Raw genomic sequence first — 17,991 nt, 5'->3', positions numbered from 1 at the left:
GTCAGTGTTGTAAGTGGGATTTGGGTGTTCTTTAGGAACAGCATTGGGGTGACAGAACTTGGTATCCCTCTGGGAGAGCACAGAAGCACCCTCCTACTGTATCTTAAACAAGAATTAGTACCGCAGAGCTGAGAACGTGGAAAGTTGGCCTGATTAGGTCTTACACTTGGTACTCAGCAGAAGGATGAATAGAAAGAAAATAAAAGCTAATAACTATAAAGGTTTTGCAGTGAACTGGGCATTATTCTAAGTGTTTTATATATGTTTCTGTATTTACTCCTACTCTGGGGTAGATTCTACTTTTAATCTCTTGTTATAAAGGAATATATGAGCTAACACAGAGTGTATAATATTGGGAATAACATTTAAAAATTGGTGTGAACACTGAAAGTAGCCCAACTCAAGCATTATTTGCCCTCCTTTGCCATTCTGTAGTTGGGGCTCTGGGCTCTGTCCATTCGCAGACACTTAGGGTGCTTACTAGAAACAGAATCCAAGAGACTTTTTCTAAAAGGTGTATAAAAGCTCTAGTGAAGGTACTTCACCCTCTTGGGCCCAAAACCCTCTTTTGAAAAAGAAATCCCACTTTTGACCATTCTTTGGATGAGGATTTGGTCTGCAAATTTTGAGAATTCCCAGGGCAGGTTCACTTCAGTTCAACAAAATGCCTATTCACCCCACTGTGAACTTGTCACCAGCTTGTATGCTGGGCATACGTGGTGAGGTGACAAGTCCCTAGTGCCGAGGTGGCATCTTCTCCGTGGCCATGGTGGGGACTACCAGGTGACAGCCGGCAGCTCCTGGGGACAGTCCATTTCTTACCTGAATGGTCCCAAGCATTGCTGCTGGAGATGTAGGAGAATGAATGTTAGCCACAGCACAACGCCCCGAGTTCTAACCTGCCTTCTCGTAGCTGCAGTGGAAGTCGGGCTCTGTTTCCTCACACGTGAAGGAACAGAGTGAATACAACGAAAGCCTTAGCCCATATCATCCCCACTTTATATAGTGCTCCCCATAACCTTCTCTCCCTCTCACTCTCCCCCGCCACAAAACAGAACAACCTCAAAAAGGGTGATTTATGAATGCCTGCTCCATCAGCATAATCTGGTTGGTTGTGTGTAGATTGTGAATTCTTGCTGGGCTCTGAGGCTTATCTCACTCAAGTACGGCTGAGGGAGCAGAGTATGCCCTCTGGGCCTGCGCTGTCCATTATGGCCCTTGAAAACCTGAAATGTGACTGGGCCCTGGATGTACTCTAAAAATACACATCAGATTTCAAAGACAGAAGAACAAAAATGAAACATTTCTCCCCAATTTTTCATACTGGTTACATGTTGGACATGATAGCGGTTTGATATATCAGCTTGTCTAAAATATGCTTTTGAAATTAATTTTACCTTTTTCTTTCAATGTGGCTGCTAGAAAAGTTAGGGTCGCATATGTAGTTCACGTTACGCTTGTGGTAGCGCTGATCTAGACCATAAACTGGTTGTACAGGCAGCCGCCACCAGGAGGCAATGCTATCTCTGACTCCCAAGTCACCCTGCTCACCAGCGCTCACTCTTGGTACCCCGTGCAGTTTTGGAGGTCCATCAGTTCTCAAGGGACGCCAGTGTGGCCGAGGCCTGGCTGCTCGGACAGGAGCCATACCTATCCAGCCGAGAAATAGGCCAGAGCGTGGACGAGGTGGAGAAGCTCATCAAACGCCATGAGGCTTTTGAAAAGTCTGCAGCAACCTGGGACGAGAGGTTCTCCGCCCTGGAAAGGCTGACGACGGTAAGAGGCCGCTGGTTGCTGAGGTCCCTGGTCTTTTGGTTCTCATGGGAAGTCTCTTCTTCCTCCGTGCCTGCTAGACTGGGGAATTCACGTAATTACTGTTTTTAAAAGCTTACTGAAACTGGTGGCTTTCCTGGTACCGGGCCTGGGGAGACAATCCATGGCTCCTGTCATTTCCTGGGCACCTAGATTTATAGTAGCTGCCTGCCTGGAAGTTGATTGATTGGGGTTTGCTTTTCTCTTTTGATCTGTTTTTCCTCCTGTATCTCATAGAAGCTTTGGTTTCTAGGGAGCATAGCCTTATAATTTTTTTTCAGAACTTCAGAATTAGAATTCCCATCATCCTAGCTTAATCCTAGACCACCGAAAATCTCACCATTCCGGATAATCTCTTGTGACAACACAAGGCCTCAGAATAGGGATCTGTTCACTGGTGTTTCCTCTTCTCAGACACTTGCACTCCTGGCAGAAAGCTAATTCTTTATAGTTTATATAATGGTGTTCTTTCTGATTTCTGCAGTTCTGGGGATTTAAAATGTACCTGAGTACTCTTGTGCTAAAATGGAATACTTTTTGTGCATGCATTTTGCTCAAGAAATGGCTTAGTTTCAATTAGACTATTCCGTGGCCTTTTAATGTGGTGTTTGGGTTTGGCTGAACACAAATCCCTAGCACAGCACAAGAAGCCTCCTGAGAATTTTATTGCAGCTCTGTCTCAGTGGTGTGTGTCTGAGCTCCGATGGGAAGTCCAGCATGCTCAGGTAACTTTCTTCCTAAGCAAGGTTGAGAGCTGCATATTTCGTTTAGAAAATTAAACCCAGTGTCTCCCAGGAGGCACACAGACAAGTCACAAGAATTCTGCCAGCCCATAAAATAGACCTGTTTCATCACTTAGACCTCTGTTTCCTGTAGTTTTGAGTTGTTGCTGCAGTTCTTCTGACCCTAAAACCGTTTTGTGTAGGATGTTAGAGCTTCTGTTGGCCAGTGTAGAAACCTCAGGCTGGAGGAGTTCCTGGGTTCATCTAGAATGCTTTCCTTAAAAGAGGCAGAGTTTGGGGCTCTGCTGAATGTCACCATGTCCTCCTTCAGTTGGAGTTACTGGAAGTGCGCAGACAGCAAGAGGAAGAGGAGAGGAAGAGGCGGCCGCCTTCGCCCGAGCCGAGCACGAAGGTTTCTGAGGAGACTGAGTCCCAGCAGCAGTGGTGAGTCACGGTACAGCCACTGGAGTCTTAGCTTTAGTGGCCAGTGAGGTGTAGGGAGCACGTTTTCTAAACCTGTGCTATGCTAGGCCTACCCACATATCTTTCTTATCGATTACTTCTGTAGAATTTTTAGAATCTGTATAGTCAGCTTCTGAATAACATTTAAGAACGCTGACTTGTCCACAGTCACATTGCAGAAGTGGGATGTAGTTGGCACCCTTTCTGCTGCACACGTGTGTGTACACACACGTGCACTCACACACTCAGACTGCCCATGTGATTAAATGGATGCAGTGAACTACCGAAATTCAGGCCGGTGATTTTTGTGGTGATGCTTTTGAAAGTTCTGGGTGACTTCACATGAAGGACAGAAATTATTCTCTATTTCTGAAAGGCTGAGTGTTTTGCTCTTGTAAGAGCTCCGTGATGTGACAATCCCTAATGCTGCCTTCAGGGCGAGGGGGTGTGCCTGCAGTCTTATTCTCTGTCTAGAGTCGGTTTGAAACATTGGGAAAGGTTTTCTTTTAAAAAATTAGATTGTATTATATGAAAGAGGGTTGTATATGTTTCTCTGAGAGAAAAACCTATAATAAGATTGACTGATGTTGTTCTTCCCGTCCTCTCTTACTGTTTTTCTTCCCTCCTTTCTCTTCCTTTTCTTCGCTCCCCTCCCTCCCTTCCCTTTCCCTCCGCTGTCCCCTTTTCCCCCTTTACCTAACAGGGATACTTCAAAAGGAGAGCAAGTTTCCCAGAATGGTTTGCCGGCCGAACAGGGATCTCCACGGGTTAGTTACCGCTCTCAAACCTACCAAAACTACAAAAACTTTAATAGCAGACGGACAGCCAGTGACCAGCCATGGTCCGGACTGTGAAGTTCACTACCATTTGTCAAGAACCACTCTTTCCAAATCCTGTTGGTTTGACCTTTTGGCTTCCATTTCACCCACAGTGTTACAATTTTACTTAATTCATAGCCTTCCTTGGTTTCATATTTGTTTGCGTTTAATTCATGTTTATTTGAGTCTTTTAATTGATGGATGCTCAGTTGCCTTAAAGCAGCATACTTATCTTTTGTTTATTTATGTGAGCTTTTTACTTTATTGAGATTTTGCAGCAAAAGCCTTACATGAGTAATTGAAATTTAATGAGATTACAGCAAAATGAAGAAAACTAGACTCTGACAGGTATGACATATCCAGTTATACTAACAGGATGCACTACGGCACTATATGTAGCCCCCTTTACAGATGTTATTAACCTACAATAGTTTACTAGTAACTAGGAAGACTGATGTATGAGGAAGGAGATTTTCAGTACTGAGTGCCTAAAGTCAGCTGTGTGACATTCTATGAAGGATATGTATTCATTTATTGAGAATGACAAGGACAAAAAAGGATGTTGGAGCTACCTGGGAAGCTAATTTAATTTTAGGTGCAGAATCTCAAATGTTTTGAGACCCTCCGATCATTGGTTACTTTTGACAAACCAGTTCCTCTCTCATTTTTTTCTGCCAAGTCCTGAATGGAGAATTCTAGGCTTACTTGCCTCAGAGAATGCAGCCAGCCTTGGGAGTAAAGTGCCCTCTGACTGCTGCTGTCACCTGTGCCTGGGTCACTGCCGGCACCGCTGGTGTGCCTGCGGCAGGTGACAGCGATTCTCAGCATGTTTCGGAAGCCTGCCTCCCGGACTTCCAGGCCTGTCCATTCAGTCGATGACTTCAGGGTGTCAAACGGTTTTAAGTTTTTCAAACAAATGGAGCAGAAGCCATTCTGGTTCACCCTGGTTACGTGAAGGATGCGCGTGGTGGACCATCCCTAGGAGCAGTTGGACACTTCCCGGCCTCCTGGCTTCAGAAGGACTTTCTGCGTCTCTGTAGACAGAAACTCAGTTGTATGTCTCATACGGATCTTCTGATTCGTTTTTCATTTTCTTGTGAAAATGAAGTTCTTTTGTGGAATTTTATAATAAGGAATCTTTTAGGATGGCATTTATCAGACGACCAGGCAGGGATTGAAAATATTTTAATAGGAATTCTGTTCCTCAGGAATAAAAGCTAATGAAGGAGGTGATTTCCTGGTACTGATAAAGACAAAACCAAATCCATATTACATCAAAGCCTTGTGAGACATTCACTTGCTCATTTGCCATATTTAGATGTTCGTGGAATCAGAAACCTGTTTTGATATGTGTTCTCCATGAGTTAAGTCCAATTTGTCTTTTCATTTCATGATGCATGTCTTTTTTTTTTTTTCCTTTTGTCAGGATAACATCATATAGCATCTTGTTTGTTTTTCCTTATTTCTATGTACATATCTATCTACTTGTGATTGTAGATGGGTATATAGATAGATGCCAAGCTTCTTAAATTCTGGGGGTAGTATGCACCATTATTGGGTCTCTGCCTTAAAACACACTAAATTCCATTTTAGAAAACAAAGCACTGCTACATCTTCGGTCCTTAAGGAGCCCTGACATGTGTTTCTGGCTCCAAATTACATGTGTCATTGATCTATATGTATATGTGATGTTTCCATATATATGTTTAAATATTTTGTATCATCAGGATTAATACTCAATTTTATGCTTTTTGTATTCAGAAGATCAAAAAAAAAGCACACAAGGAGTGCTCTGATGTTTTTGGCATTTGTTCTTATGCTTATTTTTATCTAGATTTTTTAATTGTAGCTTGCCAGAACAAATTTTTAATTACAATTGGATTGTATTGGAAGAAGAAAAGCCTTTTTATTCTTTTGAGTTATGGTGCAGAGACTCAAGTTAATGAACTTGAAAATAGTGTTGCTTCATGCACTTAGAAAACCAATCAGGTGTTTCTCGTGCTACTAGTTGTCACGTTGCATTTGTGTTCACCTCTTGATTTAAATATCTCAGGTGTACCCAGCCACTAAAGCACTCTGAACTAATCGCTAAAGAGAAGCAACGTGGGGTGGGGGGAAAGGGGTGTATTCATGTGTACCCATTGTTTGGTCATAGCTATGATTTGCTTTTGATGTTTGTCTCTAGTGGTGTGTTGTCTGTTGGCATGCTTAAGCACATGTCCATTAAAATTCATTTTGTTCCTTTTATTTTCCTTGTTTTCTTGGTTAGTGGTTCATTTGCATAAACATTAATTGTCTCTGCATACTGGTTTGGGGTTTTCTCTTTCCTTCTAACTCCAAAGAAAAAAATTTTTGCTGCAGAATTTACCCCAGAAGAGGCTTCCCCGGCCTTCACCTGCCTTTGAAGTCTGACCAAGTATGATAAATTTTAGCCTTTTTTAAGTAAACAGCCCTCTATCCAGGTCATTGCTGTCACTAGCAGTTTTCGAGTCACACCTGCAGCACTAATTTTTTTTAACTTGACTTCTGTACACACTAACCCCATGTCTCCCTGGACTCACGCCTGGCACAGGCCTTCCAGACCAAACTCATACTTCCCACCAGAAGTTTCCTGCAATCTTACACTAGAACAGATTTGTCAACTTTAAAATCCATTCACTCTCTTTTGACTCAGGGTTTTGTTTTTTGTTATTTTCCCTCCTGCATTTCTCCTTTAAAAAGGAAAAAGAGAAATATTCACATAGCCTATTGCTCCTACAGGCTGTCCCTTGCAAGGCCAGGATAATCACCATGTGTTTCCCCTCCCCCGTGCCTTTCAGCCCTAAGAATCCATTTTCCACATTGCTCTGCGGATAAAGGGTTCTAATCAAAAATACCCTTAAATCGCATAATGTCTAGTCTCATCCTAAACCCGGATGCCAACGGTGATAGTTTGTATAGACGGACTATGAACTTGGGACTCCTGCCCAGCCACTTAGATAACAGCGAAATGAATGAGAGATCCAGTTCCTGAGAGTTGACATATCTGAGTGTTCACGTAGTGGTGGCCAGTCTGCCATTTATCCTGTTGAGGTTGTTGCTGCTAATTTGGTGTCATTTTGGTTCTGGGCAGCAGTGGTGGGGGACATACCTAATGAGCGTTGCCATTGACACCTCCATGTTTGTCCGTGTATGAGGGGAGCAGGTTGTCTGTAATCCACTAAAGCGTCAGCCACCCCCAGCTTTAGTAACTCGCTAATCCCACACCCTGGGTGTATCAGCCAGCGGCTGCTACAGTTAATGGTACACAGTTGATGGTACACAGGCTGAAAGCGATAATGAATGGAGACCCTACTGCATTTCCCAAGCCGCAAAGCCATGAGGGTTACAATATAAATGAGCTGGGGAAGGAACAGCTCCCGAAGACGTCTCCAGCCTGAAGGGTCAGAGCCACTGGAAGCCTGGCTGTCTCTGGGCTTTCTCATCTCAGTGCAGCAAGGCACCGTGATCAACAACACGTGATGGGGAAGGCCCTGGTTCTGTCTTTGTTTGGGGGTAAATAGCTGTGTGGTGTTGAGTGACTGTGATTGGCTTTTCCAGCTCCTTTAACACAAACTACAACCCACTCACGATACAACTTCGGCAGATGTGGTTAAATTGATGTTTGTTGACTTGCCTCATTTCCTTCCAGCTCTTAAGTTCCAAAGTCTAACTGGGATGGTAGATGTGAAATGCATGATTGTCGTCCTAATTTTTGCATGTGTTTATGACGATATGTTGAGGGGAGGGGGGGGAAGCCAGAGAGCATTTTCAGAAACCAAAGGTCTTTCCTTGTCTTACTTTGGGGGAATGCTGTGTAGTTCTGATAGAATTGTCTATCCATCTGTTTGTGAATGCCCTTTCGCTTACACTTCTAGCCCTTCTGGTGGTGTCCTTGATTGTAAGGTGGCTGCTGTATAACGTCCACTCTCTCATATTTAATATGTGTGATTGTTACCGTTGTCCTTTTGTTTTAAAGTAACCATGAGGAAATGATCTGAGTTACATTAGAGAAAATGGATTGATCAGAGGAGCAGAGTGCAGTAAAACTCATACTGGCATTTCGCTTTTCTCATTTCCCCGTAAACGGGCGGGCATTAATCCCTTCCCACCTTCTAATGTCCTTGGTGTCCAGCTGGCTTTGTGGGGTGTGTGATGGTTTTACTGTACTGCCTCGATCGGTGCCAGGCATTTATACACAGCCACGTGTGCGAGTCAGAGCGTATGTGGTCACCCCCTGAACCACGGGTTTAGCTGACTAGCCTCTCCGCTGTCCCCAGATGGCAGAAACAGTGGACACTGGCGAAATGGTCAACGGTGCCGCAGAACAGAGGACAAGTTCAAAAGAGTCCAGTCCCATCCCCTCCCCCACCTCCGATCGCAAAGCCAAGACTGCCCTCCCAGCCCAGAGTGCCGCCACCTTGCCGGCCAGAACCCAGGAGACGCCTTTGGCCCAGATGGAAGGCTTCCTGAATCGGAAGCATGAGTGGGAGGCCCATAATAAGAAAGCCTCGAGCAGGTAACATCAGCAAAGGCTGAGGCAGTGAGATGGGAAATCCACCCATTAAAGGTCAAGGCAAGCCGATCTTGAGTTGGAAGGGGAGCGTGCATCTATGTAGTTAGTGGATTTGTTCATAGCTTCCTGGGCATTACATTCTTAGGACTGACCTTGGAAAGTGGGAGTAGTGTGCTGCTTTCCCACTGAGAGGAGGAAGAGTTAAGTGTGGATAGAAACAGCAAAAAGGGATGCTGCTAGATTGAGGTTGCCTCTTCCCTACAGTGAAATAATTTCATGATAGTTTTCCTCTTTGTGGGATTTTTGTAAGACATTCACCATTTTTCCTGCCTTATTTCCATATCAGTCTTTATATTCACTATCTCCCAATAGCTCTACTCCTATTATCTCTGTTTTAGAGACGAGGAAACGTAGGCCCCAAGAGCTTAAACTCACTCTCTGTAGACACCTAGTAAATGGCATAGCTGGGGTGAAACTCAAGGCTCACTCAGCAGCCTGTGTGCTTAACCAGTAAACCAGACTGCCCGGGACCACCATGTACATTTGTACAGATTGTGCTTTAAACAAGGAAATCCAGTCTAAGCGGCCATCCGCATTGAGGACAACATAGTAGATTTATTTAATACACGCATATGGCTGTAACGTATCTTCTAATAAAATCACTGTATTAGGACAGTTTGCCATATCATGGGGCAAAGGCTACCTTTTTCTAGTTCATCCAAAGGTACCATAAGTAGTAACGGCCCTGGATCTGCCAACCACGTAAAGAATGAAGCTGAGGTGGAAGAGCTGCTCAAGGACAGGCATGTTTCCGATGAGCCTGGGCTGTGCCCCCTGGCCACAGGAGGGTCCTGTAGCAAGGGATACCCAGAAACCTTTTCCCATCAGAGCCAAGAGTGCCTTTATTGACTACCAGAGGGCACCGTGTTCCCCCCCCCCCCAATCCAGAGAGAGGAATCACCCTTAGAAACCTGCCACTGCAGCACCCTGTGCCCTAACCCAGGAGTCCACAGAGGCGTTTTGTTCCGTTCATTTAGTTATAGCAGATTTTTAGGAAGGGCTTTTAATAAGTCACAGCGCTTTGTGTGCGGATCACTTGTTTTGAGTAAAGTCTTGATTCTCTAAGGGAGTGTGGTGTAGAAGCTTGATGTTCCCTGTCTTTCCTGCTCAGGTCCTGGCACAATGTTTACTGTGTCATAAATAACCAAGAAATGGGTTTCTACAAAGATGCAAAGACCGCTGCTTCCGGAATTCCCTACCACAGCGAGGTCCCTGTCAGTTTGAAAGAAGCCATCTGCGAAGTGGCCCTTGATTACAAAAAGAAGAAACACGTGTTCAAGCTAAGGTGAGAGTGGCTGGTGCTTCGTGTCTGTGGCAGTGGGTGTGTGTTTATCGTCGCCCGGAGGGTTGGTTTTCTTAGGTACTGTGACCAGTTGGTTCTACTCCTCTGCCATTTAAAAAACAAATCACCAAGACAGTGACAGGCCGGTTGGGCACACAGTTTGGTTAGGGTCTTTGAGGACTGGCCAGTCCCCAGCTTCCCCGTGGTTCAGGGAGCAGCTGAGCACTAAAGAAAAGGAGCTTCCGTTTTTTATAAGCTGGAGCTTACTGTTCCCTAAGAGAAGGTGAGCTATTTACATTTCACAGTTTAAGGGTAAGTTTAGAAAAATAGTTTCCCCATCTTTTCAGCTTATTCGGACTCAGGAGATGCTGTTCTTTGCCCGTGAGTTATCTGGTGATGGGTCGAGGGAGTTATCCTGGAGCTGGATGGAGACCAGTAGGGAGTGCGTGTGTGGGTCCTGGAGCCCTGTGCTCCTCTGACTCGCCCAGCCGCCTCTAGAACCATCTGGTACCAAATGTCTCCACCCTGTAGAACACGGACACCTCCCCACCAAGTGGAGCCAAGCTCAGGATTTCTGCTTGTACTTGGAAATGGTCAGAATAACCATATCAACTTTTTAAAATGTAAAAAAAAATGTATGTGCTGGTGGGTAGGATGTTACTTAGTTTAATGCTACTTTGAGCCGTTGCTCTGGGATCTGAAAAGCATTGGTCTTTGGTCATGCATCGCGTGCCAGTTGGACGAGGCCAAGGGCTGCACGTGCAAGAGTTTCCAATGGTGTGATTTACTCAGCTTGGTTGAGCACGGAGGGTTTTTTGGGACTGGGAACACTGTCGCTGTCAGACAAGGTGCAGACAGCCTGGCTCCCGTTCTCCCTCCCTCTTTGTACTCCCCGATGTAGCTTATAGGGTCCTTCTCCCCACCGGCAGCGTCCCCTTGCTCCTGACAACAGCGGAGTGAATGAGTGAGTCCTCTAAGCCAGGGGCTCTTGGTGTCACAGTTTCTTTCATTCCGAGACATACATAAGAAGAGAAAATCTAAGAGACCGTTTCTGCATGTCTGTTCAGAAAGCGGTGTTCGTAAATGTGGGGGATTGCAAGCTCAGTAACAGAATTTCAAAAGGGCTCATAAATTTTAAAGAGCTGTCTCTTGAATTCAATATAGAGCCGTGGTCAGGCATCCAGGTGGTCTTTGCAACAACAAAGCCATATATTGCTTCGTTTGGGACTTTATTTTGTCCTTCCAATGGATGAAAATAACAGGTTGCCTGTGTGTATTGATCCAGTTACATAGCTTTTCGATGTCCGGGGGCCCACTGCCAGTCCTGTGCGGGGCCCAGACACGGGATGTATGCAGAGCTCCGAGGGGCGTTTCTGGTGTGATTCCCATGGCCCACTTGTAGCCCACGGAGATTACGGGAGTTGGGGGATTTTGCTTTTTCTTATTTTGTGACTGACTTCTTCCTTCACATTACAGACTAAATGATGGAAATGAGTACCTCTTCCAAGCCAAAGACGATGTAAGTTTCTAAGATTTTTTTTTCCCCTCAAATCCTTAAGAGTTGGTAAGTGTTTGTGCGTGATAAGCTTTTTATGTAATGTACTTCCTATAACTGATAATCAGTGATGGCTTCTGTCACCTGGTCTCCACTGACACTCGAAGGTGTTCGGTTTTCCTTCTGCTGTAGGGGGCAGTGAGTGTCACCTTGCCATGGCAGGAGAGCTAGCACAGGGTCCTCTGAAGTCCAGAGAGGAGAAGCTGCCCACCCCTCCCAGTGGATAAGGCACAGGGAGGTGGTCCCAGGACTGGACGTGGATCTTGATGTGCCCAGTCAGGAGCCTCCCCGCTGCACCCCACTGCCTGTAACCTCCCAGTTCCTGGTTGTGCTCCACCTGGAGGGAACAGCACGTGTAGTGCTTTAAATTCGAAAAGACTTCTGTTAAATTTACACAATGTTATATGACAAGTCTATTTCGATCTAAAAAGAAAAAGAAAAAAGCAGCTTCTAGGGTCGGGCCTGATACCCCACAGATGGAGACCAGTCCTCCAGCACTTCTAAGTTTGCAGGACTATATACTAACGTGATGACCTTCAGGTACCGTAAAACTGAATTCTCGTGAGAGTTGAAATATGTTCACTATCCTGATAAAGCAGAGGTTTGTCTAGGAACTGCGTCCCTGAGTTAGCACTGTTCCCAAGCCTTCTGACCGACAGGGGCTCAGGTGGTCGTGCGGTTGCAGTGAGAGCATTTCATGCCCGTCCCTCTTAGCTGAGTCTCAGTCGTGCCTCCTCCTCTGTCCAGGATGAAATGAACACATGGATCCAGGCCATCTCCTCTGCCATCTCCTCGGATAAACACGAGGTGTCCGCCAGCACGCAGAGCACCCCAGCGTCCAGTCGGGCACAGACCTTGCCCACCAGCGTCGTCACCATCACCAGCGAGTCCAGTCCCGGCAAGCGGGAGAAGGACAAAGAGAAAGACAAAGAGAAGCGGTTCAGCCTTTTTGGCAAAAAGAAGTGAACTCCTTTTCCTTCACCTCCTGTCCTTCTCTTACCTTCACAGTGAAATTCCAGCATGCAAGCTCAGAACCAACCATTACTCTCTGTGCCTAATGTTCCTCGATGTGGTTGATTTTTTTTTTTTTTTTTTTTTTTTAATTTATAGAGCATTTCTGGGGGTAGGGTGGGGAAAATACACCTAAACACTTTATCTCCAAGTTACAAAAGTTTGAGGTGCAGAGGGAAGACCAGATTTTTTTTAAATGAAGTTATATAGATTAGATCTCAATATTTAAACTGTTCCTCAATTTTGTGAGGCTGTGTTGGAAATAACTCGCCTCTAGTGCTGTTGGTAATGCAAGGCAGCGGTGCTTAAACAATACTTCCTGTGCTCCCCAGAGACAAAATGTACCAATTTCCAGACACCATTCTCTTCCATTTACTTCCAGTGGTTACCTTGAGTCTTGAGTATCAGACGTGCCCACCATGGGACTAACCCTGATTAAACAGATCGTGTATTAGGATCTTGCTGCAGCCGTAGCGCAGCCCCATGTTAACTCTACAGACCAAACCGTTTTGTATCTGGCAGCACTTACTAACACACAACATGCGGCTTTTCTGCATCAACTGCGACGATGGTCAAGAATGTCAGTATACAAGAAGGAATAGAAAACTGATACTGTTTTAAATAATCTGTAATTTCAATTTTTTTTTTTTTTGCTGAAATACATTATATTGTATGTTTGAGATAATTCTAGTACAAAGTATAATAAAACTAGATGTATAATAAACCCTTTAAATCATTGGTAAGTGTACAAGTGGAACTGAAGCATTTACTGGACAAAGTAATGTTACTCTAATGGTTACTTGCTCTTGCGTTGCCACACTGTGTTATAATTTGCTTCATTACCTTGCTATTTGATACATAGTGTGCATTTTCTCTGTCACTGTAACGAATTGTAATGACAAATTTTCATCTTACTGCACAATCAAAATGGCATTGATAGGAATGAACTCCAGAGGCTGGGCCTGAGCAGGAAGGTGGTCACTCAGGCCTGGTGCTCAGTCGTAGGACCTGTACCTCTCAACTTTTGCCCTATCTGTTAAATATATGCTATGTCATTAAATGCTTTTAAATCTAGCACGGTGGGTAATTGTTGTTTTTCCTCTCCTGCGTGCACGCTGTGTAGAGAAATTGCAAAGCAAGAAATAGCAACGGGAAACATGAGTCTCTCTGGGTTCCTGTTTTGTGTTCTTGTGCATGAATGGTCTACCAGCCTTGAAAACTGCAGTGACCAGAATGATGTATATGGAATGTTTCACAGCTACACGTCCAGCTTTTAGCTTTTATTTATAAAGAAGTTACCGGAAAGCTTCTGAGGCAGGGGCTGGCAAATTTCTTTCTGTAAAGTAAAAAGCCAGAGAGAGTATTTTAGGTTTTGTGGGCCATATTCTGTTGAAACTCTGCTGTTGTGTAATACAAGAGGCAGCCATTGACAATATGTGAGTGACCGGGTGTGGCTGTGTTCCAGTAAAACTTTGTGGACACAAACTTGAATTTAGTAAAATTTACATGCCACACAATATTATGCTTTTGATTTTTTTTGAACTTCAAAATGTAAAATCTGTTTCACACAGATCATACAAAAACAGACGACAGGCCAGATTTGGCCCGTGAGCCAAGTTGGTTCATGCTGCATAGGGTCATGGGTTCGATATGTGTGCTATACTTGTCCCATTTTATCTGTCCTGTTGACTCCATATCACCTGCATATTTTTTTATGTAAAGCAGCAATGGTTACGGATTTTCAGTAAATTATTCCACAGAGGCTATGCATAATGTGACGTAAGTCCTGGGCTCCACAGCTGACTGGCACTGGAGCTTTCTGTGACCGCTTAGTGATCTGAGACCTCACCATCTCCTCCCCCACCTCACACATGTACCCAAGGTTTTTTATCTCACCGTGACACTCCCTTGCCCTTGCTTTACTCAGGATTGGAATCAAGTTGTTCAATTCTCAGCAGATGAACCTGTGACCAAAATGTTAAAAAAAAGCATCTTGGGAAATAATCATGATTGATTACGCCCTGCTTTTGACAAAGCCAGGCAGGCCACGCTCAAATAACCAGCAATGCCAAAAGCCCATAAAACATAACATTCCCGGGGCATTCTGCCCAGAAGTCCGGGGAGTCACCGACCCCTGACTGTGAAGCCTGGGTTTGGTGTGCGTGCTGAGGACCCACTGAGGCCCGAGAGGAGAAGATGATGGGCAGCAGGAGAAGCAGCAGAAGGCTGGTTTGTGGGGGTCACCAGGACCCAAGGGCAACAGACGGATTAGAAAACCCTAAACAAGACATTTTCACTTGCAGAAGTTACAGGCCATAGAGGATCATGCGCGTTAGTCCTGTCAGGCAAATAATGGATTTTTTAAGATCCTACACTATTTGAGGATTGTGCTCATTTACTGCTATGATGTGCTATTTTCCTTTAATTTTGAGTGATACAGGGTGGGTGATAATTCTGGCCTCTATACATCTGAAAAGTGAGAAGCAGTGAAGTAAGACTGTCAGGATATGAAATGGGCATTCTTGATTGTTTAAGGCCACTTGCATCACAGCTGAACATCTGAAGTTGGAATGCATCTTCAATTGGTGGTACCTCAGTGTTGTGTTTTCTTGGGGTTACTTAGAGTGATGATGTGTCTTACAACCCATGGCGTCTTCAGTTGATGAAGTAGAGTATCAGACTGGTTGATGGATACATTGTTGTCACCAAGTTTTCAGCACTTTAGATTTGGTTGTATATGAGGGTCCTATTGTATTTCCCTCTGGATACATTGTTTTCACTTGTTAGTTGGAATACTTAAGTATTTCCTTTCATCTAGCAGTAGAATTCATATAGGAAAGGGAGAATAAATGCTTGAGTCTCCCCATTATTTGAACTGACTTTTCTAATGGTGACCCTTAATCCTGAAAGCCATAAAAGGAGAAGGTAAAACTTGTGTCCATCAAAGCTGAGGATTTATTTCACCATTGAAAGTCATGGTGAAATCTTTCACTTCCATTTCCCAACACTGAAAACCATCAATGAAATTATTTTTTGAAACTTAAAAATGTCCCATCATTTGTCTGGTGAAAGCTCTTTGAAGTTGGCTTCCGAGTCCTTTTGCTACAACCCTAGTAATAATTTGGTAACTTCCTTCTTATCTGGCACGAATAGATGTCCCAGGCTCATCCAGTGCGTTTCTTCCCCCGAGACCTGCCATCAAGTTCCTCTAAGAGTCCCCGGTTTGTTTTAGTGGAAAATAGTGTTCCAAACCCTAATTTGTATGCTAGGAATCCTTGTTGCTACTTACTGGGTTGGTCCTGGTTTCTAGGTAGAGCAGAGGAAAAAAATAGCTCATAAGTTCATACTCAAATTCAGGATTACAGGGTTTTTGTAACAACATTTCCTGTGTTACAATCTTTTTCACTTGGAGAATCATGGCTCTCAAGGATACAGGGGGCATAGAGTTAGAAGATCCTATAATTAATAACTTGTGCTTTATCCCATATTACAGAAACAGAACAGTGAATACTAATAACCACCATCAATATAATTTCTGAGAACTTTTATTTTAATCTTTGTATTTTGTGATAACTGTAGATTCACACACGATTGTATGAAATAATTCAGTACTCTACCCAGTTTCTCTCAGTGGTAACATCTTACAAAACGATAGTACAGTATCACATCCAGCATATTGACACCGATTCGGTCAAGAAGGAGACCATTTCCATCACCACAAGGATCCCTCCTGTTGCCCTTTTATAGCCACACCTGCCTCCCAACCTCACCCCCGTTAGCCTCTGGCAACCACCAGTCTGTTCGCCATTGCTGTAAATTTTCATTTCAAGAATGTTGTATAACATGGACGCTCACAATGTAACCTTTTAGGATTGGCCTTTTTCACTTGGCGGTTCATCCAGGTTATTGTATATCAATAGTTCCTTTTTTTGCTGCTAAGTAGTATTGATGGCGTGGATGAACCTGTTTGTTTAACCATTCACTTACCTAAGGACATCTAAGTAGTGTCCGGTTTTTGTTAAGAATGGGTCTTTGTGTGAACAGATAATCTTCATTTCTCTGGGATAAAACAATGTCCAAGAGTGCTTGAGAAGAATTTTTAAGAACAGTTTTGCACATGCTCTCCTTTCTCCCCATCACCCCCACTTTTATGTCATTTTACTATATGTACAATGTCTGAGCAAATAGTTCTTACTTTGCCCCCTCCCTCTTAACCCTCAGTTAGCCTTAGTTCTACAAATAAGTGTTTATCTAATGCGCACCACCAGTCCATATGCGATGTTTCCTAGTCATTTTGGTTGTCAGAAACTCACTGCCTTGGTGGTGGTGGTGCTGTGTGTGTGTTTGTATATGTGTTTTAAAATTAGTTTCTTCTTGCTATCCCTAAACTGCACACCTTACTTTTAGCCAGTTCTCTGGGTTGTGTACTTCAAGTGAAGTGCTCTTTTGTTGTTTTCAGGACCGAATAAAAATTTCCCAAGGGAGAAATAAAGGGGAGCTTCAAAGATTTTCAAGGTTTAGATTCAACTTGAAGAATGCATGCTTCCCCTAGAAAAATGAGTTTTTCAAGTTTTATATATATGTATTTAAAAGGCTGTGAGAAAGAATGTTATATCCTGTTTAGAGCTTTGTGTTTTTTTGTAAAACAACCTCCTGAAAGGGATTCAGGAAGTGGAATTGGAGGGACCTCCTGTTGCCCTTTAAGTTAGGGATCAGGATGTGTGAGAACCTGATGCTTCTCTTTCATGCTGTTCAGGGCATTTTCACTCAAACTGAGGAAGAGCCATCAGTCCCTGAGACTTCCGTGAACTGGGCTGATTTGGGAGTGAGTGATAGTGGGTAGAATTATTTGGTAGAATTCAAGGGCCTCATTTTGGCTTTCCTCTGGGGGGAGCTTGGAAGACACACTTACTCAGGAATGTCCAGGTTTCCTAGGTACCCCTTGGTTGTCAGCATTCCCTTCACACCTCACATTAGCTGTCAGGGGGTTTTTCTTAAGGTCAGGTTAGCATCACAGTACAAAGAAGACACCTGGACTCAAGAGAAGCTGGAAGGACCTCTCTTGGCTCCCCTGCTCGCCCTGTTCCCACAAGGCCTGTGTCTGCTGCAGGGGGATTCTGTTCTCTCTTTTCCTGCCCCAGAACACAACGTCCTGAAGGGCTGCCCCTGCAGGGGTGTGTGGGCTTGCGCAAGTTTCCATTTGGCCTTCACTTGTCTCTTCAGATATTTATCACACTTTAGGGACCCATTGTGTCTGGGAGTGGGAATGGAGGAGGCGGGACATCAGTGCAGTTTCCTGAAACTGATTCTTTAGAGAGAAAGGGAATTTTGTCTTACATAAGCCCAGAGGGACATTCTCCACGGGGTGGGGCATCCTGCATTCCAGAGTCTGGGCGAGAACCTGGGAGCTTTCTCAGCTGAGGCAAGCCTTGGCTCACAGCGTTTTCCCTGGAGAATCGGCTCAGTTTTCAGTCACCATTTTTGTTTCTCTATCACAGTGAATTATTTCCAATGCTGCTGTTCTTCAAGCTTTGATTTTGTGAGGGAAACAGTCTCTCAAGGTTTTAACCTCCATCTTAGGAAATGGTCTCACAGCCTTAGTTAAGATGGCCAGAAAGCGTTTGAACTGGTGTTTGCTGGTGTACCGGCCAGCTCTTTTGCTGCTGCCATCTGTTACATGTCTGTCACATCTCTACTTGTCTTTCCTGGGTACATGTGATTTGAATACTTCATCT

At 44.2% G+C, this 17,991-nt stretch overlaps 1 protein-coding gene across 5 annotated transcripts in view; it reads left to right on the top strand.

Annotated features, from left to right (window-relative positions):
• The window catches only part of SPTBN1 (spectrin beta, non-erythrocytic 1), a 181,947-nt gene extending 168,617 nt beyond the window's left edge, over positions 1–13,330 (top strand). For 4 of the 5 annotated variants that reach the window (XM_074331987.2, XM_074331988.2, XM_019719492.3 and 1 more), the window contains 7 exons: positions 1,580–1,776; positions 2,866–2,978; positions 3,700–3,763; positions 8,113–8,351; positions 9,520–9,693; positions 11,167–11,209; positions 11,993–13,330. In XM_074331987.2, the coding sequence (XP_074188088.1) occupies positions 1,580–1,776; positions 2,866–2,978; positions 3,700–3,763; positions 8,113–8,351; positions 9,520–9,693; positions 11,167–11,209; positions 11,993–12,211 (1,049 nt within the window). In that variant the 3' untranslated portion in view covers positions 12,212–13,330. Of the gene's footprint in view, positions 1–1,579; positions 1,777–2,865; positions 2,979–3,699; positions 3,764–5,240; positions 7,349–8,112; positions 8,352–9,519; positions 9,694–11,166; positions 11,210–11,992 lie in introns of all 5 variants that reach the window. The other variant, XR_012496352.2, reaches the window with a different exon arrangement.
• The last annotated feature ends 4,661 nt before the right edge of the window (positions 13,331–17,991 follow it).

Source organism: Rhinolophus sinicus, chromosome 2 (assembly GCF_057876585.1).
Source record: "Rhinolophus sinicus isolate RSI-liver-muscle chromosome 2, RSI-T2T, whole genome shotgun sequence".
NCBI lineage: Eukaryota > Metazoa > Chordata > Mammalia > Chiroptera > Rhinolophidae > Rhinolophus > Rhinolophus sinicus.
This window is presented reverse-complemented; position numbering and strand designations above follow the sequence as displayed.